Here is a 24,573-nt window from a genome sequence, read left to right as displayed (position 1 = left end):
ACTATACTGCTCATGCTGTGTTTACTGACCTTTCGGCCCTTTGACCAGCTTGATATCCAGGATTCTCTCAGTGAGGCTCCTCCTGCGTCGGATGCACAGTCGGACGAGACCTCCTGCATCCTTCAGCGCCTCCACAGCCCCGCTGTGGGTCACCTCCCTGACGTCGGCCTCGTTCACTCGCACTATGCAGTCGTTCACCCTGCACGTCAGTCAGAAGCAGGAAAGATGTCATTTGAATTGCACGTGGAGATAAACGATGGAGAAATGCAAATGTTACTGTCGCTCACTCTCAAACTGGAACATAGGGTAGAAATGTACAGCAGAGGTTTATTGTTAAGGTTCAGTTAAGGAGAAGGTTTTCCACTGATGTCTAACTGCTGTTAAAACGCTTCATTGACTCTGGTTGCGTGGCCACTACAGTGAAGTGAGGTGAAGACTCATTCAGTGGAAACGTCTGGTTCAACCTGACATCTGCTGTTCATGAATCAAGAGCTTCTCTGTGACCAGTGGCTGTAAAACGTCTGTGGAGGGCGAGACGTTACATTTCAGTGCTGGTCACAGAAACTGAAGAGTGAGAAAAATATTAGAAACGTTCAGTTTATTGTTTCCGTGCAGCATCGTTTGATCGTCTTTGATGTCTCAAGGCGACGACAGAACTGCTGCCTGATTTCAATAATGTGCTACGACATTAAACTCATGACTGCAAACCGATGACTATGAAGTGAAACTAATTGCCCAGATGTGATTTTTGCTGTTTTTGTAGCGTGCAAAAGTTAACTTGACTGATACTGATCCAATTTGCAATGACAAGTTTTTTCCAAAATTGAAGGCTGTCAATTCAAATACATGTCGTAGTGAAGCTCAGGCTGCATGTTTCTGTCAGAACACATCTGAACATGAGAGAAAACCAACCAAGCTCGACCTGAATCCGACAGGAACTCTGTTTTATTTCCAAACCCGACCCGATGCAGTTAGTGTAAGATGCAATGAGTTTGTGTATAACCATGTCTCTGACTCGCTTGCTTTCCCTGATTACATGTGTGACAGGTCCTGGCTCAGGTCCTGGCTCAGGTCCGAAATCCAAACTTTGATCATTGCATATATGTCACCATCATCATTTTCTTGCACTGAGTTTAATTCAAGGGGTTACAACTTGGTTTTGATCTATTTTGTCATGTTAAAGAAAGTGAAACTAAATCCTGGATCCATCGGTTTATGTGGATCCGCTTCAAAAAACTACTAAACTGATTTCCATGACAATATTTCATGGAAATCAGTTTAGCAGTTTTTGTGTAATCGTTGAAACTAACTAACAAACACCAGGTACTTTGAACTTTTGGCACATTTTGGAATGAGATGTGTCTCCGGGGAAATAATGTGAGCCGTCGTATTTCACGAGAATGTGTGATTATACCTGAGTCGTCCATTCTGAGCCGCGGCCCCTCCAGGTATAATCTTGGTGATGAAGATGGAGGGGTCTTCTCCGATGTGGGGGTTATCGGTCCCTCCTGCGATACTGAACCCGAGGCCTGAGTTACCCTGCACACACACACACACACACACACACACACACACACACACACACACACACACACACACACACACACACACACACACACACACACACACACACACACACACACACACACACAGAGTGAGTTTTAATGAAGAAAAATAAACATCTGATTATCAAGACTAGTTTCAAAAGATTATTTCTGGAGAAAGAAGACTTAATGATTTATGACAATATCGGCGAGTTTCTTATTAATCTTAATCTAAAGCAAACAAATTGTTTAATATTCTGCCTTTTTTAGCAACAAACAAAGTTGCATATAAATGATGTAAATCCCACCCAGACACACTAGTTACACAACAAAAATGAAAACGACGCCGTTATAATCTTTCCTCGGGATTAACAGCTCCTGTTGCCAAAATCTCACAAATCATCGCCACATCACCAAACTACATTTAAAATACTGTGTACAAACAAATCAGAGGGAAGCATCTCCTCCATGTTGTTCATGTCCAAACTACTTTTTAATATCAACCAGCTTTTCTCTTCATGTAATAAGCATGACGCTCTCCAGGTATATAATAAGATCAGCTCCATACATTGAACAGGTCACCTGACGGCAGCCATGACTCTGTCCACGTTTCCTCTCGCTCTCTCGTGCTCTGTCACCGGGTATAAGGCTTTAAATGTGTGTGTAATGTCTGTGCCTGTGTTTGCGTGTACGTCCATAGTGTCTTTAAAGCAGATCCAGTCAAGCAGACAGAACCAGGTCACAGGAGAATAGAGTGAGAGAGGGAGACGGGCGGAGAGACAGCCTCGGGGCGAGAGGAGAGGGGAATATAATGAGAGAGGAGGGGGAAGAGGATCGGGAGAGAGAGGTGGGGAAGGAGGGATGAGAGAGGACGGGGAAAGAGGGTCAGCGGAGTCGGACCAGTGATGGGACTGCGTGAAGCAAAGAACAGAAAGATGAGAGGGAGGGAGAAGAGGGAGTTGTATCTCTCTGCCTTTATACATCTACTTTATGCTTTACGTGCAAAAGATTATATTTGTTTTGCAGAAATGTATAAAAGAAAATAAGTTTTTCCTCCTGTGAGGTCGAATGTGTTCCGGTCCCAAATGTGTCATCCCCAAAAAATAATAAATAAACTTAATTCATGTGCATTTGTTTCATAAAAACACGACTTAAGTCATTACAGTGTCTGCAGCTGCCATGAAAATGCAGTGCAGTAAAATGTATTATATCATATTCACTTACTATTCTTACGTAAAGCAATTTAGGATAAAATTCAAGAAACTAAAAATAGTACTTAAGTACCAGATTGAGAGATAATATCGGCCGGTTTGAGCCTTTCAACCGTGGTTTCTGCGTTAATGTTTGCAGATGTGATTTTTCATTTTAGAACATTTATGTTTACATTTTACATTGAATATAAGTTAGAGTTCAATATATTTTGTTGTATTTGTTTTTTTATTTATAGTTATTTCAAATAAAGTTTATGGTTAAACTGTAAAATTTCAAGCCTCAGTTACATTTCTTTGTCATAGAGGTTTAAAAACTACATCTTAGGAATCATTGCCAAATTTTAAAATTTATAAATTGGCCGATATATTAGTATCTGAAATTGTGACTCCCTAATACCAGGAACAGCATTGGTCCAAAAATGTTCCTCTATTTAATACAGAAATAGAAATAAACATATTTAGTGAATTTTCACCGCTGGACTCCATCAAACCATAATTTATATATTATTACTTAAATACATTTACATTATTTACATATATTTTACATCATTTTAATACATTTTAATTTGGAAACAGAATCACACCCAGTCAAAACACCTACTTTATTTTGAAGCTCACAGGAGGTGATGACAATCAATAAGAAAATGCTTATTGGCCCTTTAAAGATATTTCTCAACAGAATTTGGGTTTAATTGTGAATTTTCTAAATACTGCAGTGTAATGCAAATATACTGCAAGAATATATATATTCCTATGATTCCCTGTTTAAAAGACAGACAGGCACATTTCTGCCCCTGCAGCTCTGATGATGTTTTTTGAAATGATGATTATGGAGGAGAGTTCAGGGAGGAGGTCAGACTGAACAGATGGAGGTTCGGTCACCGAGGGACTGATGTGACTGAGGTGACTTTTAGAGTGTGTGTGTGTGTGTGTGTGTGTGTGTGTGTGTGTGTGTGTGTGTGATGACACGCATGTTGTTGGTGTGTTGTCAGTATTTACCCGCTCCAGCGTGATTTCCTCATACTCATAGTCTGCTTCTGTTCCATTGACCTGTTAGAGAGGAGGAGAAAGAAGACGAGAGAATGAGAAACTTCAGGTTGTGGACATGAATGAAATAATGTTGAACAAAAGAAAATGGATCGGCAACTATTTTTGATAATTGATCAATTGAGTCGATTTTTAAGCTCAAAGGCCAAATTTTGATGGTTTCAATTTGTAAAATGCTAAAATTTAAATATAGTAAATTAAACATCTTTGGGTTTCGGACACTGTTTATAAAGATTGACCAAAGTGCTCGTGTTCAGTACCAGTCGATGTCAGCCTTCATTATTCTAACATAACGTGTCAGCTGATTATCTGATCATCGATTAACTCGTAATACGTAAGATAGACAAGTGAATTTAGTGTTTTAAAAAAAATATTATTTATGAATGACGCATGAATCCCACAGATTAATCTGATAATACGTACTTAATGATGATGTATCTGTGATGTCATAGTTAAGATCATCCCTGATGAGTTGCTCGTGAGCCAATCACAGAGCTCGGCCAGGACGGTTCGTACTATAAAATAACCTAACGTTGTCTGACTGAGTGAGAAGCGCACAGAGTTAAATCTGATCTGGGCAGAATATTATATATTCTGTGTCCCACTAGGTTTAAACTGGGGGATGATGTTCTTCCTGCTATAGCTGCAGACGGACAGACACAGACACAGACACACACACACACACACACACACAGACACACACACGCACACAAAAACCCAGAGTGGTCGAGTGGCATCCCAATGGCCCAATGTAATCCCCTTGGCTGTAATCTGTGTCTGTGCAGTCAGATTAGTTTAGAATTTGAATTCCTGTCATTTCAAACAATCTCCCATCAGCCACCATGTCCTGTCAACTATTATCCAGCACACACACACATTCAGGGACATATGCAGACGAGACCAGATTTGGTTGTCATTGGTTTTCTATGATGAAATAAAGTTTATCCTGGTCAAAGCTGAGGCCAATGGTTTACTTGTACTGCAAATGTCAGATTCCTGTCGAAATGATTTAAATATAGTACAATTATCGTCTGTAATGTAACTGTTCATTAATTCTAGAGTTTTGAGGATATCAAAGTTATAAAATAATATGTAAGAAGTTATATAAAAGTTTCTTAAAGGAAGCATCTGCTCTAAAAGTTGTCTGCTAAAGAAACTCCATTGACTTTTATGGCGTCGGGGTTTATTCCCATTTCTTGTTGATGATCACATCAGTGAAATATGAAGTGAGATCTTTTTTCTCGATGTTTTATTCCCGGTAGTTCAGCAGGGACTCGTTCTGTGGTAATTACATAATAAACTTATCTAACGACAACAAGCGACACGGATTCTCTGTGGCAGCTGGCAACCAGTAAAAATGACATCTGCATCTCCATCTAATTCCGGACTGAGCTTTCAGTCTAAAACCAGGAGGTTACGATCGTCACTGTGCACAAATTAATATCACAGCAAGTTTTCAGTGGAAGCTCCGAAAAGTTTAGCAAGTTTTATAACTTTTTAATGGCTGGCAATGACAAACAATATGTGAAGTAAATATTCACAAAAATGTACAGTTACATATATAAACTTGGGATGAGATTATAAATAAATGGATTGTCAGTAAAATAATTTAAAGACACTGAAAAGTATATTGATGGATATTCAGTCAGTGGATAATTCTGATAATTTATGGGACTGCAACTAAGTATATTTTATGTTTGCATGTTTTATGTTTTTTGCCATTAATAAATCTGTAAGTAGTTTTTTTCATTAATCAATTAATGAGTGTCACTATTACTTTTGTTTTTCATCTGTCTAAAACCCAAAGATAATTGATACATTTTTTCTGATTTGAAATGAAAGCAGCAAACGTTCCGCGTTTTTGCTTAATAAATGAAAATTAATCATTTTCACAGTAAATTTTTGGTGATTACTTACAAACAAGAAATCCCTACACCGAAGAGTTTAACTGATATGGATTTTGTTGACAGATGCCGATATCGAGATTAGAAAGTTGTAAATTATTCCTTAGATGGGATTATCAAACTCTTGTGACAAAGAAATGTAGTTTGATATTTTACAGTTGAACCATAAACTTCATTATATATAACTATAAATAAAAAGAAAATACGACCAAATATATAAAACTTGAAAAATGAAATTAAACCTTTTCTACAAACAGTACATCTTTTCTACATCGCTTGTTCTGTAAAGTAAAAGTTTTCAAACATAAACGTTGATTTTAATCAGCCAACCAATAAATCAGTCAGGCTATAAATATGATGAATTTTGCATATTCAGCTACACTACAAACCTAAAGTCACCTCCAGCCGTGTGATTTAATCATCTGTGTGTTTTAACTTCACTTGACTTTGGAGTCGAGGTGTGAATTTAGTATCACTGTCATTATGTTAGAGCCGGGACTCACGTATGGGGGCGTGTCGACGCTGTCTGCATTGACCACCACCGGAGGGGGGTTGGCCTGCAAGAGAGAACAGAGGTGTCAGTCATCTTAATATCATGGAAACAGAGACGTACACACACACACACACGCGCACACACACACACACACACACACACACACACACACACACACACACACACACACACACACACACACACACACACACACACACACACACACACACACACACACACACACACACACACACACACACACACACACACACACAGACACACTTACTCGTCTCATGTTTTGATACAGCATGTTGAGAACCTCTGCTACAGATTACCACCCCGGAGCGACTGCACACACCGCATGACATAGTGCACAGCCCTTATACTAATGTACTACACCGACAACCACACTTTAAAGTACTGCTCGGTCCATCAAGTACACTCAGCATTTCACTACGGCACCACAAAGTACTACATGACAGCAGCGTTTGAGTTTCAGATTGTACTCTGAATGCTGATTAGGACATGATAGTTGACGACATTATCCTAATTCTATGTCTGTTGCATCCAGGGGCTTGAATTCAACTGACTTCCCAGATCCATCATACTTTCTGAATAAATCCAAACTTTCCCCCAAGTGGTTCTCCGTCTCCTCCCTTGTCTCCTCCTCCTCCTCCTCCTCCTCCAGCTAACAGGGGTTAACTGACATCATCTTTCCTTCCCACGCAACCACGGTCAATGACAAACCTCACACTAAATCACATAAATAGCCACAAGGTGTCTTTTTCCTCCCTGTGACTCCAAGAGGAGTATATCAGCCCCAATTCTTATCACTCCATCCTTTCACCTGCTGCCTCCCTGTGTCCTCTGATGGTATTTAACACTCGCCCTCTCGGCGTCTGCAGCTCTAATCAACAAACCATCAATGAGGGAGCCGGTGCAGGTGAGACAACCTGCAGCTTCACTTGTCTTCTGCAGCTGTAAAAAAAAAAGTTCAACCAACTAGGAAACAAGGCAAATGGACAGTCCACCCCGAGTCCACCCCGAGTTCACGGCGTCAGTACGGAACAGAGCAGCAGCAGCAGCATCAGCATCTATCGCTCAACACTAATCTGGACCTCTCTCACCCCCCTTTCCACTCCTTTATCTTCTTTCTCCCTCTTGCACACACATATATTATCTCACTCCATGTGTCTCTCTCTCTCCACCACATGTCCAACTGTCTGTCAGTCAAACTGGCTGGACGCTTGATCCCACAAGGGAGCAGAAAGGGGGTGGGGCCGTGGGGGGGCCTGCGGGATCAGAGGGGATTATAGGTAGGGTGGGAGGAGTCAGATGTGTCTGCTCAACAACAACAGTGATGAGGAGCAGAGGGTGCACGCACAGCACACACACACAACACACACACACACAATTGCACAGACGCAAGTAAAAAAAGAGAGAAATGAAAAGAAAAGTGAGAACAGACGTGGAGGAAAGAGATGATAGACATTGAGGAGACAGAAAAAGGACGTCCTGACAGATGCAGCTGCTAGGATCCGTGTGTGTGTGTGTGTGTGTGTGTGTGTGTGTGTGTGTGTGTGTGTGTGTGTGTGTGTGTGTGTGTGTGTGTGTGTGTGTGTGTGTATTTGAATGAAAGGAATAGATACTTGAAAAGAGAAGGGTAAAAAATGATCACTGTACAATTGAGCTTTTTATTAAGCATCTATGCATTTACCTTTTTTTTTCTTACAAAATATAAAATCTAAATATAGAGGTAGCTGCACTACCAGGTGAGTTAAATATCTTGATGAAATATGTCTACAGATGTTGATACTCAGTGACGTCTGCAGGTTTCTTATTTCTCTGGTTTCTCCAGAAAAGTGACTGAGTCATCTCAGCTGATGTCAGCGAAAGACATTAACACCTTCACGATTGTAATGGCAGCGTATGTGAGTATATATATGTGTGTGTGTGTGTGTGTGTGTGTGTGTGTGCGTGTGTCATTCACAGAGCGACAAATCCAGTCGGTCAGTCAGCCGGTGATTCCATTGACACGCCTTGTCAGACTGCACGCTTATGTAACATCAGTATGTGTGTGTGTGTGTGTGTGGCTGTGTTACATGGAAGGCCAGAAGTACAAATGTGTACAAATATAAACAAACAAGCACACACACACTCACACACGCACTCAGCTTCTATATCCAGACAGTGTTTTATTCCTCTACGCAAGTGATTGTCAGTTGTTACATAAATGCTGTTCCACCAGCCGTGTCGTTATTGGGGCATTATGGCCTGGTTCAGTCCAGCTCGGCACAGCTTAGAAACAGATCCAGACTATCCCTGTTTGTCTCATCAGGCAAAGAGACACAGAAACAAACAAGTGATTTATAGCCAGTTGTCATGCTACAGTATGTGAGACGGATAAAGAAACAGTAAAGTATTGGACTGTGTGTGTGTGTGATTGTGTGATTGTGTCTCTTTAGGACCTTTTCCAGCATAAACCCTGACCTTCTCAGGACCAATAGACATCATGGGGACCAGATGAAGTCTTAATAAGGTAAAACATCATTTCTGAGGTCCTGGTTAAGAGTCAGTAAGTAAGATGTAAATTATGCCAATTAAGTTTTGGTCAGGCTGTCCACAGTCAATGGAAGTCTAAGCAAACTGTAGAATTGCATTCAGTAGACTGTTAGCTCCTTCAAGGTCCCCAGATTTAAATTCATTAGATCTGAACTTCTATTTGGATCCACACCAAAATGGACAAACTCGTAAACATCAGTCCCCTTAATATGCTTCATTAATACCAATTAATTATTAATGAAAATGTAGAAAAACATCCTATCTTCAATATCGCATCCTTCTAGGAAAACAGTCCTGTAGTTTTTGTGTAATCAAGCAAACAACCGACAGGGGTGAAAACATAACCTCCCTGGTGGAGGTAATAAGTAGAGCTCTGCCAAACCTGTGTGTTGGTGCGAGTGTGTGTTTGTGTGCAGACACTGAAATGATCCCCCATCGCAGGGTGCCGTGTTCAACCTCTTAACCAACATCATTATTATACAATTATCAATTAGCTAATTAGCCAGGATTGTATAAACAGAAATGAAGAATCCTAAAACTTGTGACGATGCACAGCAGCAGTTAAATAATCAGTCAGTGCACTGAGCTACATTCTGACACGCACACACTTAAAACAGGCAGTATGATATAGAGTATGAAGCCCAAAGCAGAAAAAGGAAGTCAAGAACCAAATTGACTAATGAGCAGATGAAGCGTGACTCTAATCTAATCAGAACGGCCATGCTAATCACGCTAACCAGACTATAACCTACTATCTCTGAGCCAAAAGAAAAACTACAACCACAACATCCAACAGGAGTTTATACAACACACAGGTCCTGTCACGCATGGATGCCTCCGCTCTCCGGATTATATCACCGGGGAACATGAAAGTGACCATAACCACTGTTACACTGCCGTTATCATCATCCTGCTGTGTTCAATCAAATGTGACAAACTTTATTATGCCCTGAGTTCTTCTGGTAAACCTCCCACTTTCTCACAATCCCCTCGGTCTGTTAGTTTCCTGGATTTCCCAGAATTACTCTCAGCGTCGCTCAGAGACGAACGGGGTCAAATCCCGTACACACACACACACACACACACACACACACACACACACACACACACACACACACACACACACACACACACACCATTATTTCAATGACAGCTCTATTTCAATTTCGAGTTCAATAGAGAAAGCAGTGACGCACTCCAGGATGTCAGAGCTTCACTGAAAAAGGGCAATTTGACAAAGATAATAGTGACATTACAGAAGTGACCTTCCACGTCTGAAACACCCAAGCCCACTTATGTGTGTGTACGGGAGCTGGTGTACGATGTGAAGTCACCATCACGGGGTCATATCGTGTGTTTGATGGCCACTGATGTCACTAGTTGTCGAACGTGTCTCACCACATATTGATTCCAGCAGCACTTTGAACATTAATGGGATATACAACCAATCTGACGAGATAATAAGTGATGCCTCCTGATATTGTTATTCAAAGTCTATTTGAAAAACGTATTATTATTTCCCTTTTCGCATTTCATCGGTAAATAAGACAAAATGGCTTCTCTTCTTCCTTTTCTTCTCTCTGGCAGACTAGGCCCAGTTTCATGCATTGCTGCCTCCCACTGGTGTCGCAACGCCATTGCTTCTGTCGCTGCTACCTGATCGCTTTAAGTTAGCCTCACTCAAAAACAATAGAGTCATTGTTTGCTCCACAGTGCAATTAACTGTAACTAAGAACATAATGTTGACAACCGGACACGGATAACAAATTTATGTACAATTTACAGTGTTTTAAGTAAGAAAAATGAAATCAGTAGGAAAATGTTGTATTTTACTTGTATGTTAACAATAACTCTCACAGCGGAGGTTAAGTTTTCGCCCCCTGTCTGTGTTTGTTGGTATGTTTGTTCAATAAAATACTTTTAAACTGTATTCCATGAAACTGGGTGTAAGGATGCATGGAATATAAATTAAGACAAAACAAATACAATTTTGGCATAATCTGGACAAAAGGGGAGGATTCCAGAAATGACCTTAATCAGGCATCTCTTGTAAGCACAAAATGTACAGGCTTTTTAAGTAAAACTATTTTATGCTTTATAGTGAGCAGAACTCCCAAGTTTTAAAAGTTTCTGATTGCATGAGATACTTTCTTTTTTACTAGGATCCAGGACCTAAAACACACTATCTTCTAACCCTAGCCCATCAAACCTACCTGCACACGGGCCTGTATATGTGGAAGGTGTATGAGCGGCACATGGGGTGGAGGCTCCATTGAGTGTGCCGTCCAGATATACGTGTCATTGGGCCAAGGACGGCTCCCAGCCTTGCCCTTGCATTTGCTCTTGGTCGGACTCTTCTTCACGCTGTCCCTCAGGTTGGGGAACTTTCCTCGTGAGCCCCTGGTGACCAGATTGGTCGGCAATGTGCTCCACCCGTATCCACCCAGCCCCGCACACAGGGGGAGCTGAGGGGAGTGAAAAGGGTGGATGGACAGCGACTGGGAGGCGTGAGGAAGAGGTGAAGGGTAGTGGTGGTGCGGTTGATACTGCTGGAACAACGAGTGGCTACTGGGGGAATGGAGCTGCATCGGCCGCGGTGGATGGTGGTAGAGTTGATGCGTCGATGGCGAGGGGAGCAGGTGACCGGGTGAGGCCGGATTATGGTTCTGTTGCTGGTTCTGACAGTGATGATGCAGCTGCTGATGACTCTGCGATAGGTGAAGCTGGTGGTGGCTCGGCGAGTGCAGTAGGTGATTTGGCGACTGCGGAGCCAGCTGGTACGTTGGCGATGGTGGCGCCAGTTGGTGACTTGAAGATGTTGGTGCTATGTGGTAGTAGCTTGGGGAGGGAGAAAGAAGCAGGTGTTTTGGTGAATGGCAACCGTGGTTCGGCGAGTGGAGCGGCGACGGCTGCAGATGGTGATTGGGCGTCTGTATTTGCAGTAAATTCTGGTTTTGCTTCGAATGCGAAACATTCTTGCCCGACTTGCCCTTTCCTTTGCCAGATTTGCCTTTGGTGGAGCCACCGCTGTGCTTCTTGGGGCTACAGCAGAACTCATGGCTGTGGAAATAAGTAGTCATGACTACTGAGATTTAGAAAAATTCACACCGCAACCCTCCTGTCTTCTTTATCTTTCTATCGTGCTCTCACCACATTGTCTCCTTTACAGAGATGACAAAAGCGAGTAGCTCCTCTGAATCACTCGTGTCCGAATAATGTAGGTCATGCCTCTCCAGAACCGCCGATGCTCTTGTGTCCAGGACAAAGATGGTGCTCGCCCTCTCTTTGCCTTATATCAGCGCGTTGAGATCACCGCACAATCAGAAACTTAAAATACAATCCCTCCTTTCTGGCAGTGTTTCCATTTCGTCTCCATATGGATTAGGGCATTCGCTAGTCTTGAAAAGCAAAGCATCCTCCTTTAGTGCAATTCTTAAAACTCCTCTTCTCAGTTTCTTCCCATCAGGAGCATATGGACCCTCTCAACAACTCAGTAAAGGTTTGGGACCAAGACAAAGTAGAAGGACGACTTGGACAGTTGATCCTCCTTTGAGTCCGGACTGCTCTGTTTCTGAGGATGCTGGTCAGTTCATACACTCCAGGGGAAGATTCCCATTCCGCGATTATGCTCCAATCCAGAGGTCAGTCTCCCGGAGTAACTCGTAAAGTCCACTGATGTTGTCGTGGCTTTGAAGCCGAAGTGTCGGTCGCTCTGTCGTAGTTTGATTCACGTCATCCCAACGAAAAGTAGAGACAGTAAAACCGTACCTGAAGTCAGATTAGATTCCGGTGTGTGACTTTGTTCCCGTCAAAGATTCAGAGGACGTCAAAGTCACGGTTAAGTTTGCTTTTTTTTGTCTTTCTTCCGTCATCTCGTCTTGTTTAATCTTTCTGCTGATTTAATATTAGGACAGATCACCGTGGACAATTGTCTTCCTCCGCCTCTCTCATCTTTCTATGCTGCCTCCCCCTCTCACTCACTCTCTCTCTCTCCCTCTCCCTCTCCCTCTCTCTCACTCTCTCTCACTCTCTCCAGCTCTCCCTCTCTCTCTTTCCCGGACTAACCAATTAGGGACTTCCCTGGACTCCTGCACATGACAGCAGCCAGGCATGACTAATCGATAGGCAACCAGGGGACAGTGATACAGTGCTCAGAGCTCAGTGGTGTGTGCATGTGTGTGTGTGTGTGTGTGTGTGTGTGTGTGTGTGTGTGTGTGTGTGTGTGTGTGTGTGTGTGTGTGTGTGTGTGTGTGTATGAAGTATGGAGAGCTGTGATTGGTGGAGGCGAGTCCCTTCCATCAACCTTTGTCTTGTTCTTTTAAAGCATCACAGGCCGGGTCAGCTGAAATACAGTCTATAAAATGCCTGCTGTGATTTTGTGGGTGTGGGTGTCTCTATGTGTTGGCCTACTTCCTTGTGAGACTGTGTGTGTGTGTGTGTGTGTGTGTGTGTGTGTGTGTGTGTGTGTGTGTGTGTGTGTGTGTGTGTGTGTGTGTGTGCATCCTCAAGTCTCCAACGTATGAATGCCTCAAACATTAGCCTTTTGGCTAATGTACTCAAATATTACTCAATATTTTTGAGTAATCGAGAATCATCATAATGTGTTTGTTGTAATACTTAAAAGTCTTTCATAATATTTAAAACCTAAAATTTAAAGTTATTTAAACAAAACCCCCCCAAAATGTTCACTTTTAAACAAACGCAATCACAAAAACTTAATCAACAAATCAACGACTTTGGTGGTTGCAGGTTAAATTTTCAGGTGATAAATTAACTGATTAGAAAAATTACACCTTTATGCTCCTTATTGCTAGAAGGAGTGTGTGAGAATAAAACCATTTACATCATATCTACATCCACGGCTCTTATATCAGCGACAGAAACCACCTGTGTGGACAAGCAGGGGTTTAAACATGAAACATAACTTAAAAGTAAGAAGTTCTTGAAAGAAAAATATGTTAAATGAGCAAAGTTAACTTTGCTAAATAGGTTAAGCAAGCCCATTTACAATATCTGCAGTATCGTGTTACAGTGCAGTCATTGGTATTTGCATTAATCATTCATTATTCAGATTTACATTTAATTAGATGTAGAAACAAAATAACACTTATACTTCTTGCATATGCACATAATACCCAGGAATATTTTATATAAGATGAGTTACAGCTTCTGGCTAATTACAGCTGGTATTACACACAGACACACACACACACACACACACACACACACACACACACACACACACACACACACACCTATCTGGTTATGGCTATAAGGTCCATGTCTTTATCATGTCAGCTAATAAAAACCACAACTCGCCTCAAACCAGTCTGATAAGAGAGAGAGAGAGAGAGGTGGACAGACGAGCCACATATAAAAGCAGCACCCATGTGGAGAGCACAAAGACTTAAAGAGGGAGCTGGACAGAAAGCCTGTAGCAGCCGCCCTGTGTGTGTGTGTGTGTGTGTGTGTGTGTGTGTGTGTGTGTGTGTGTGTGTGTGTGTGTGTGTGTGTGTGTGTGTGTTCCCCGTGTAAAGTGCTGCTACCGCTGCAGGCTCAGTGAGGAGAGGATGAACAAGGAGAATAGGCTGTTAGCATGGCAGCGCTAAATGAAGCCAGCAATAACACAGTGCTGGAGGGTGGGGTAGAGCCAGGGGTGGGGGGGTAGCTGCTGAGAAATGAAAATGCAGGGACGAGCGGTGATGAGTGGTTTCAAGACAAGAGAGAGAAATGACGACATGAAGAATGAGGCATCTCAAATGAACAGAGCTTCCCTGGGGTGGGGGGTGGGGGGGGAGTCTGAGGAGTTGGGAGTTTAAAATCCCCGAAGTTTCATTCGGCGAAATAACGTCAACTAATATCTCACGCTTGGTACGTTTACTATCTGTCAACCGCTGACAAACTGCATTACACTCAATTCCTTACGTGTGGAACTTCTGAGTCAGCATAGATATCCAGCTCTGATTATTCGTCTACCTCCATTTCCTTTTGACGTGACTCTAAAAGTGATTGAACAACACATTATTAAACACATGAATTATCTCACTTCTCCGATAATTGTTTGTTTATTTGAATCCTCGTTCTGTGTCGGGCCGACTTCACCGAAATGTAAAAAAAATCCAGGAAATAAACACCATTTATCGAGCGTCAGACCGTTTCTCCTCTCAATTAGTGTAATTGATACACAAATTATCGTCCAGTGAAAGTGCTCAGTCTGCTCTCGTATTAATCCTGACCGGTCAGTCTGACTCAGAGTGAGCGTGGCTGCAAATGTAGAGAACTAAATAAAAATAAAAAGCCATTCACACTTAGGTTTACCTCCATTCTTTCAGGTTGTGCAATTCCCACTTCTCAGCATTTTAATGTAAAAAACTGATGTCTGACGACGCCGAGCAGAATTCAGGAGGATCACATTTACAAAAGGAACTGCACACATGTAACAAGACATAGACAAGACACTTGTTCAATAAAAAAGTAATTATAAGGATGTTCCAGCTCCACCTTCTGCAGCGAGACATGTGATATTAACTGACACCAGCAGGGGGGGGTCAGCGTCCACAGACAGACGGAGCACTGGTGGAGACAGAGCTGCACAGACTGAACATGACGAAGCTTTTCAACAGGACCTTCGTCACCGCTGAGTTGTTTCTTGCAGCTTTCTGATCATACAGAGACACAGCAGCACTGCACGTCAGATCACAAACCACTCTCACATCCAATACTGTGGTAGGAACAAGAGCATGCAGCAGCTGTGCAGTTAAATCCAGTTTGAGCTCAAACACAGAAAAATGTCACATAAGTATGCACAATAGCCGGGAGCATGTGAAAAATATGCTGCATGCAGTTCAAGCTGTTGGCCGAAACATTAAAGCTGCTGTTGTTGGGCTGCACCTGATTGGTTGGTTTCAAATTCACTTTGAATATGTTTAACACTGCAGGGAAGTTACTTTCTAATGTCTGAATAATGTTTTGTAAATGTTCACTCCATCATGATGCTGTTTGGAAAACAGGATCATACTGCAAATGCTTCTCTATGTTGTCCTTCAGATTAATAAATACCTACTAAGCAGAAATACCTCACGCCAGTATCTCACTGGCATCAGCCCCAAATTAAAAACACAAACTGTTTTTTCTTATATAAACTGAACCAGAGCCAAAACTAATGATCATTTTCATTATCAATTAATCAGACTGTTATTTTATTGATTAATTGATTAATCGATTCATTGCTTATGTCATCGATTGATTGATTTTGTCAGAAAATGGAGAAAAATATGTCCAATATCTAAACTGCAACAGGTAACATAATCAAGTTGATTGTTTTATTTAATCAACAGCCCAAAACCCATTGATATTAAGTTTGTTATCACATAAGACAACAATGATCATCAAATCTTCATGTGTGAGAGGCTGGTACCCGTGAATATTTAGCATCAACTGAATATTTTCAATATGAATGTCAATTCACTTCCTGTATAACAGCGTAACGATACCCTGACATCATGTGATGGTGTACAGCACATGAAGAGTTCTCAGAGCTGTGGTCTCCATGGATCCGGCTGCTGATCAGACATGTGAGGCTACAGCCTGAGATCTTCATTATCATACATCGCACCAGCCGCCACACACAACATGGCAGAGTGAGTCAGTATTAGCTTCTGTCATGATGAGAGCTGGGATTTGCTTTGCTGTGGGGATTGGGAGGTTATGGAGTAGAAAGCTGCTCCTTTACGCAACTGAACTTTGGACTATTTTTCTTTTAAATCAAAGATGCAGCAATTTCTATTCTATGTTTGCCAAGAGAAATAAGAGGTGAGATGAAGAGGGATTGTGTTTTACTTCAGGAGCAAGATGTTGTAGAGTGAGAAGAAAACATTTCACTTCCAAAACAAAGCTGCAGGAAACAGCATTAGTATCACCATCAGCATCGCTCAGGTCTCAGGTGAACCTCCTCCTCCTCCTCCTCCTCCTCCTCCTCACACTAACTGTTGACCTCTGAAGTGATCCTACTTGTGAGGCTGTTGCGTGTAAGTTCACTTCCTTGGGTCAGGACTTGAATGATTTGAAGCTTTGACTGTTGCAAAGGAAACTGATGAAACTGTTGAATCTACTTGTATTGTTAAGAGCCAGAGGAAGAGCAGTGTTGAATTTGGTGCAATCTGTATATGTGATATGTTTAATATGAATAAACAGGCGCTCTACAGCAGCAGTGGCTGGGACTCAACAAAGTGACGTTGTTGATCACGACAACAGAAACGACAACTGATTCTCAGGTTCAGGTTCTGAGACGAGCTTCACTGAACTCTGAATAAACAGGTGAACAGCTCTTTGTGCAGCAGCGGAGGTGCAGCCTCTGGGTTCTGAGTCCTGCAGCCACTATTTACTTGTTGAGGCTCGAATACTGTATGGGTCACTTTTACAGTTTCATAAAGCAGTAACCAGCATCACCACAGCTCAAACAAACAGCCCATTCCAAACAGGTAATTCTCTAGTCTTCCCAATACTAAGTCTTCCTATTACAGCTGATGTTAGTTTGACCTATAACAAAGTGTAATGCTGAAATCCGATGTCCTCATCTATCTCTGCCCATGTTCTTCAATTAATTCTCACTAAGGCATCAAAGCCCCCAAAATGGTATTCAGGACACAGATGATATTAGTATTTTCTTTCCCATCTATCTGTGGCACCATCTGTGTCTCACTCTTTCTGGTGAAACCGTCGCTTGCACTCCAACTGCATGTCAAAGAGTCAGAGCGGAGTAAATCTGCTGTCACGGTATCATCTGTTCAGGATTTGGTCTGTTACAGAAGATGTTCTGTGTCTCCTTCCTCTCAGGTGTCGACTGTGTCCGGCAGCAGCGACGTCTTCCTCCACGATGACTCAATTAGAAACTGTTTCCCGAGTCGGAGGCGGCGGCTGGCAGAGATCGAGGAGCGGCCACCTCAGCTGCAGCACAGCAGTGATTTAAAACTGCCCAGGCTAACTTCCAACACTGCAGTATCTATTTACAAAGTGCAGTTCATTACTGCTCCGTGCTTTCTGGGATTTATTACAGCTGTAGCTCATTGCAAGGCATGCTGAGTCGTGACCTTTTGAGCGCGACTTCTCCTCCTCCCAACCTGAAGTCCTCCGTCTTTTCTCCTGGTTTCCATTCACCTCAGTGCCCCGCCCATCCTCACACCTGCTCGCATCAGCCCCGCTGTCACCCGAGCTGCACCTCATTCTACGATCAGCCTCGCACCACGTGTACCTTTTACCTGTGTTCTGTGTGTGTGTCTTACTTTCTATATTTGCCTGCTTGTCTGCCGCCCTGTCAACCTGCCTGCCTGCTCACCGGTCTGTGAGCCCGATACAGTTATTAAAAGCAACCTCACTACGTCAGCCTGCATTTGTGTCTGCGTTTGGGTTCTTTCTTATCCCTAAAAGAAGATATTAACGATTAGATTCTGCACATTTAAGAAGCTGAGAAACATTAAACTTTGTTTCACTTTAATCAAGAAATGCACCGATTGGCCAGTGAGGGAGCAAAACAATTACTCACCGTACAAAACCTCTGCCAAACAATCCTAATTAGATCTTTTTTCTTCAACATCTAGACCCAAACATTATTTCCCAGGGAAAATATTCAAAGTGTTGCAATGTTAAGTAAGTAATTAATTAAAAGCCCTTGATTGGATCTCCACCAACACTTTATGGGTTCTTCTCTGGCTCATGTTCCGTTCCTTCACCAAGTCTGGTGCAAACCGGTTCAATACTTTTCGAGAAATACTGCTGACAAACAATTTACACCAATATTCCAATATTAATCTGACTAAGACAATATTCTGAGTAAGACACTGAGATGTAAACATTATTTTCTGATTACCTCAGCCTGAATAAGGTCATACATGTAATAAGCAATGATCAAATTAAGATGTGGAGTATTTCAATATGATCGAAATAATGGTTTATTCAAAATAAGGTCAATATTTGTGTCCATGTAAATTTAGTCACTGTTAAAATAGAAAACCTGATTCTTGAAAGGAGATCATAATCATTTTGATCCAGCTTTCATGCAGCTGCGGTGAACAGGTCAAGCCTTAAAGTGTCAAATCATCCAGGCTAATCACAGAAGGATAGATGGAGCTGTCATTATGTTGTGTTCAGCCTCATTAGCTGGTGGTCGTATTAAGTGATTGCTCGTAGTCAGCTGATCTGTGTTGATTATATCAGCATAGACAGAGAACAGGCTGGAGGTAGGAGACGGAGGAGAGAGTGTCTGCGTGTGTGTGTGTGTTTGTGTGTGTGTGTGTGTGTGTGTGTGTGTGTGTGTGTGTGTGTGTGTGTGTGTGTGTGTGTGTGTGTGTGGGAGAGAGCCGATATGCAAGCTTCATCCCACACACAGAAGGTGACGCAACACCTCTCATACTCTCAAGCTAAACCGAATGCACAACTCACGGCTGCAGCACGACGTGTGTGTGCGTCTCTCTGTGTGTGTCTCTGTGTGTGTGTTTCTGTGTGCGTCTCTCTCTGTGTGTGTGTCCGTGTGAGCGACTGATGCAGTGCACTAATAACTCTACGCACACGACCGTCTACAGTTTTCCTCAACTCACAAACAAAAAACACACACATCCTGCCATGCTCATCGCCGAGCAGCGCATGGCAGCATCACCATGACGGCAGCTGATGTTAGTTGGTTGCCACGGACAACTGCGGCCCAGGTTGTAAACATTTGCATTTGCTCCTGCCACTGATGACATCACCTCCAACACCATCAGCTTTACTTGAAACGATGAAACCATCGACAGGACTTCTCATTCGCTAACTCTCATTGTGGAAATGGCTGATTCTTCTTTCTCTTTCTGAGGAAAATAAACAACTTGAGACAATTGCTTAACTGCTGCTGCGTTTGAGCGCACGTGCGTTGACGTGTAACAGCTGATCAGAGACACGGTGCCTTCAGGGGTTCGAACAAGTCTGAACACGACATCACTGTTAACCCTCAAATTGGTCCCATATTTACTCCCATATGACACGAGCATGACGTCAGCGTGTCGGAACAGGGACGATTCTGTGCAGTTCTGTTGAGAGAGGCGAAGGATAAACGAGTCAGGGCTATAAAAGAAAAGCTTGTTGTTCACTCTATTGTATTAACCGTCTGTGGCTCTCTTAACCTTCCACAATTTATGAAATTGGATACGGCAACTTTGCCTCATCCTGTGAGTCGTAAATTATTGTGTTTTTGAAAAAGAAAAAGGACAGCCAAAGCAAATGCTGCTTCCCTTCCTCCACCTCCTGCTCTGCTTCATTTCTATGTGGCGATGATGTAAAGTTTTCGGAGTGAGCAGAGACTGTGGGAGGTGGTGAAAATTCACAGTTATGGTGTGAAGACACAAAAATACAACTTTATACTTTGGTTTATTCCATACTGCCCACTCAGCAACAGATGATCTATAGAAGCTATGCTGAAATGTAAAGTTCCAGAAGGAACCCAGTTGATGCTTTCAGAGAAATGCACCCAGATTTGCTGCCCATTGTGCCGCAATTATATTCAAACTATAAAAGACAGGGATGAAGAAGGACAGAGAAAACCAGAGGATCCTACACACACACACACACACACACACACACACACACACACACACACACACACACACACACACACACACACACACACACACACACACACACACACACACACACACACACACACACACACACACACACACACACACACACACACACACACACACACACACACACACACACACAATGGTATCCCATGAGGCACAGGGAAAGTGGAAGGTTTCCTTGGGCGGCAGGAGGATAATGAGCCACTCTCTCCAGGAGTGAGGTGAATGGAGGGGGGAGCAGGTTTGTACTCTGCACTTGGCAGTTTATCGGTTGTGTGTTGATAGTGGGTCTCACACAAGGTTTCCATTTTTAAAAAGACCAACATCTGTATAAATGACACATCCAGACCTCGTTCTAGCAAAATCACAATTTTGATAATACCAAAACGTGCTGTGATCCACATGGGTTCACTATACGGCTCCTGAAGTGCATCCCAGAGGCAAATAAGAAAATAAAAATGAATACGATTTGTGTTTTTTCTAATTTGTTGTTGTATTAAATGATGTATGTTTGTGATTTATTGGTTTTGTTTGTGATTTGCACCCCCGGGCCACCGTCGTTTTGAGGGAAATGTAACATTGGGCCTAGTTGGGAGCAGAATTTTAGTTTTTGTTCTTACACATGAATAAAAATACAGAAAAACAAAGGCTTAATTTGCAATGTGGATTGCTTACAAAGCCCTTTTTATGAATAACACTTTTTACAAAATTGGATAATATAATCTAGAATATTAAATAAGACGTTTTGAATAGTATCTAAAACAGAAGTTAAAATACTAATCCCAGTTACTTGCTGCCTCACTGACACTTTATCTACCCAAACTGCTGCTGGATCACGGCTGTTTACCTCAGGATCAATCCAGTAAACTGATTCGTTAACCAATATTCTGTCAGCTGATCTTTATGTTGATGGATTATCCAACAGAGTGACGAGCATGACGTACTCACGTTGCCTTCTTTTAGCTAATAGACTATCATGTTTCTCCCACAGTCCTAATCAATCACTAATTCTCCCCTTCACTGTGTCTCTCTTCATCTACCCCCCCCCCCCCCCCCCCTTCTCTCCAGCTCTGTCCGTCCTTCTCTACCTCCATTTCCTGTGACCACTAAACACCTCTTTAAAGCTTTTAGGGCTCTTTCTGGAGAGCGAGGAGGACGTTCATACCTCTGCTTTACCACTCATCAATAATACACACAGACAGGGCGGGGGCTACAGGGGACAGATGGAGGGGGGCTAGGCCAGACATATACTTTGCTATTTAACCAGGCATTCACATAGACGACTGGGAGTGATGTGAGCGTAGTTGTTTACATACAAAACATACCTAGGTGTATAGTCTACTTGCCGAGTTGGGCGATTGGACATTGGATATCGTCATTCGTCTTTTTTTGGGGGGGGGGGCGATTGTTTAGGGGAGCTCACGTCTTCTCCTTGAGAATTCACTCAACTCTATAAAAAATTGACTTGGAAATGAAACTTATATATAAATAAATTATATATTCATTTATATTATATAATTATATATTTTATATATATATTTAATTCATTCATTCATTCAGTCCATCCTGACTCCAACGCACACACATGCACACACACAGGGGAGATAATTTGCAAGTTGGTAAGAAACCACAAGCGTCTTTAGCTTCTTTCTTAGGATCTACATTATCACAACATCCTCAACCGCCATGTTTGTTGTTGTCATCAACTCTGCCAACTCTCTACTGGATGTATTACTGAACAACCATTCCAATGTAAAGGATGCATGGACGATTGAAACTGACATGACTCTTTTCGTAAATATAGGCAGCCTAAAAAGAACCTTCAATCATTTGAGAACAGAGATTCATGAACTCAGGTGAAGCCATAAGACGTAGGGTTGAAAACCTGCACAGTTATTGAGGCAAGTGACGGTAGAAGATCTCTTCAAAGGGATGAAATCAAAGAACAGTTGGCTGCTGCTTCACAATATCACTATCTCAAGAAAACCTGAAGTCAACAGTGAAGCCGCTGAAACAGACAGATTGACTGGTGGGGTCAACATCGATACCATTACTGTCAGCGGGGAGGAGACGTTGCAATAAAACACTGTGCAGTGAGATAAGTGCAGCGTGTGGACTCAGACTTCTAAATGTCACTGTTATCATAACACTGAAAGAGGAAATGCTTTGATTTAAAAGTAATGATTATGTGTGTGTTAGCATGTGCGTGCCTGCATGCGTGTGTTTCCCTTTTTGTGGGTTCATGTGTGTTCAGGTTTACACAAAAGACTCACAGACACACACACACACACACACACACACACACACACACACACACACACACACACACACACACACATACACAATTTGAAATGAGTAACGTTGTAATTTTTGATTTGTGCAACAAGGCTCGAATCAGCAAAGTTAAAAAATAGCTTTTCTAGCTTTCATCAACAGAGCCAATAGCTGTGTGTGTGTGTGTTTGTTTGTGTGTTTGTGTGTGTGTGTGTGTGTGTGTGTGTTTTGTGTAATGGCCTATCAGTCATGCAGTAAGTGCCCTAGACAGGAAAATGGCAACACCTTGGGAAAACACTGGCCAGTATGATTACTGCAATGGGGCGGGGGGGTCGGGAGTTAACTTTTTTCCATGGGCAATGCTGTAAATCTGCAGACGACCGTATAAGTGCTGCAGGGCTGAGCGATGTGAGTGGCGCCCCATCCATTCAGATCAATAATGCAGGTTTGAATCCAACAGAGACATTACTGCGTTTGTCATCTGCAGTGCAAAAAGTGCGTGATCATTTGCACACAACAGGAACACAACAGTGGCCGTGACGCAAGAATATTGATCCCTTAAACTTAAGTGTTAAACTATCTCATAAACAGAGCAGTGAAAATGTCGAAACAACAAACTACCTGCTCTTTACTGTACAATTCTGTTCTACAATATACTTTCCATAATAGTATAATTACAGTATCGATTATAAAGGTTTTTGTCCTCATGCACAAGTGAGTTTAGGGAAGAATTCAGTCAATCAGCAGGTGGAGTTCAGGTGAGACACAACAACAATCTTACAAAAGCAGAAATTTCCAAATGGGCCACAAGTTTAGGCCCAATTCTTCTCAGAAAGCAGCAAACAAGAATATTTAATATTAACACAAACATTCAAAGACTTTGCATGAAACAAATTTATGATGTTTTGAAGATTTCTCATGTGTGCTTAACCGAGCGCTTGGTTTTCGGATGGAAGAGGAGCTTTGGATTTAGGACTGAGAAACAGATAGAGGGGGGGGGGCTTTGATGCATTCCTGAAATTTGCATAATGTAATTACCGAGGCCGCGGCATCGTTTTTTTGAAAAATTAAGAAAGTGCTGGTAAAGAGACGAGTGTTGTTCGGGGGCTTAAGACAACTTTAAGCTGTTTACTGCAGACAGTGGCTGCATCATCTGTCAACATCAGAGCGAGCCCATGTTAAGATGCTCTTCATGTAAATACCAGTCCGGTCCCAGTGGCTCCTTAGTGGGCGGCTGAACTGCTTTAGTAGTTCATGCAAACTGCTGGTGTGATGAAGCTGACTGGTCCACACCTGTGCTTCCTATGTATTTAGCATTGAAATGAGGAAACACAGAGCTGGTGAGAACTATGTTTCATGTTTCTGGGGAAATCAGAAGCTAAAATGACCGTGCAGTATTTAAAATTTCTAAATCAGCTAATATATTCAAACCTAGTCCGCCGCAAGGATTTATTTAATTGTGAAAGCCTGTGACACAACCTTTGACCGTTCACTTCCACTTGATTAACTGTAACTACCAACAGCAATCTAAATAATATATTGAAATTGATCATATAAGGACAAAAACAGCCAGTGGTGATTAAAGTCTCAGTGGTTTTGCTGCCAGTACAAAGTTCCACAATCTTTTAGCTTTTGATAATCGTTAGACACGTCGTCGCTCAGGAAGCACAATGAAAGCTGCAGCAGCTCAGGTGCTACGACAATTCAGACACGCAACCACCGTACACGGGAGCACGAGGAGGCCATGACGCATTAGACTGTGTTCAATCACAGCTAACAGGTCAGTTCCCTGCCCCCCCCCCCCCCCCCCCCCCCCCCTCCAATGAACCCTTATTACCTTCACTAACGAGGTTAAGTTTTCACCCCTGTCCCCTGTTTGTTAGTTGGTTTGTTTGTCAGGAAGATAAGCAAAGTACTCGTCACACA

The 24,573-nt window shown here is 42.3% G+C and overlaps 1 protein-coding gene across 7 annotated transcripts in view; it reads right to left on the bottom strand.

The window, feature by feature from the left end:
• The window catches only part of LOC117760392 (discs large homolog 1-like protein), a 98,440-nt gene that overhangs the window by 32,329 nt on the left and 41,538 nt on the right, over positions 1-24,573 (bottom strand). For all 7 annotated transcript variants that reach the window (XM_034583386.1, XM_034583387.1, XM_034583388.1 and 4 more), the window contains 4 exons: positions 6,210-6,263; positions 3,755-3,805; positions 1,415-1,539; positions 30-199 (listed from right to left, as the gene is read on the bottom strand). In XM_034583386.1, the coding sequence (XP_034439277.1) occupies positions 30-199; positions 1,415-1,539; positions 3,755-3,805; positions 6,210-6,263 (400 nt within the window). The remainder of the gene's footprint in view (positions 1-29; positions 200-1,414; positions 1,540-3,754; positions 3,806-6,209; positions 6,264-24,573) is intronic.

Source organism: Hippoglossus hippoglossus, chromosome 4 (genome assembly GCF_009819705.1).
Source record: "Hippoglossus hippoglossus isolate fHipHip1 chromosome 4, fHipHip1.pri, whole genome shotgun sequence".
Lineage (NCBI taxonomy): Eukaryota > Metazoa > Chordata > Actinopteri > Pleuronectiformes > Pleuronectidae > Hippoglossus > Hippoglossus hippoglossus.
Note: the sequence above shows the minus strand (reverse complement) of the source record. Positions and strands in the feature narration are given on the sequence as shown.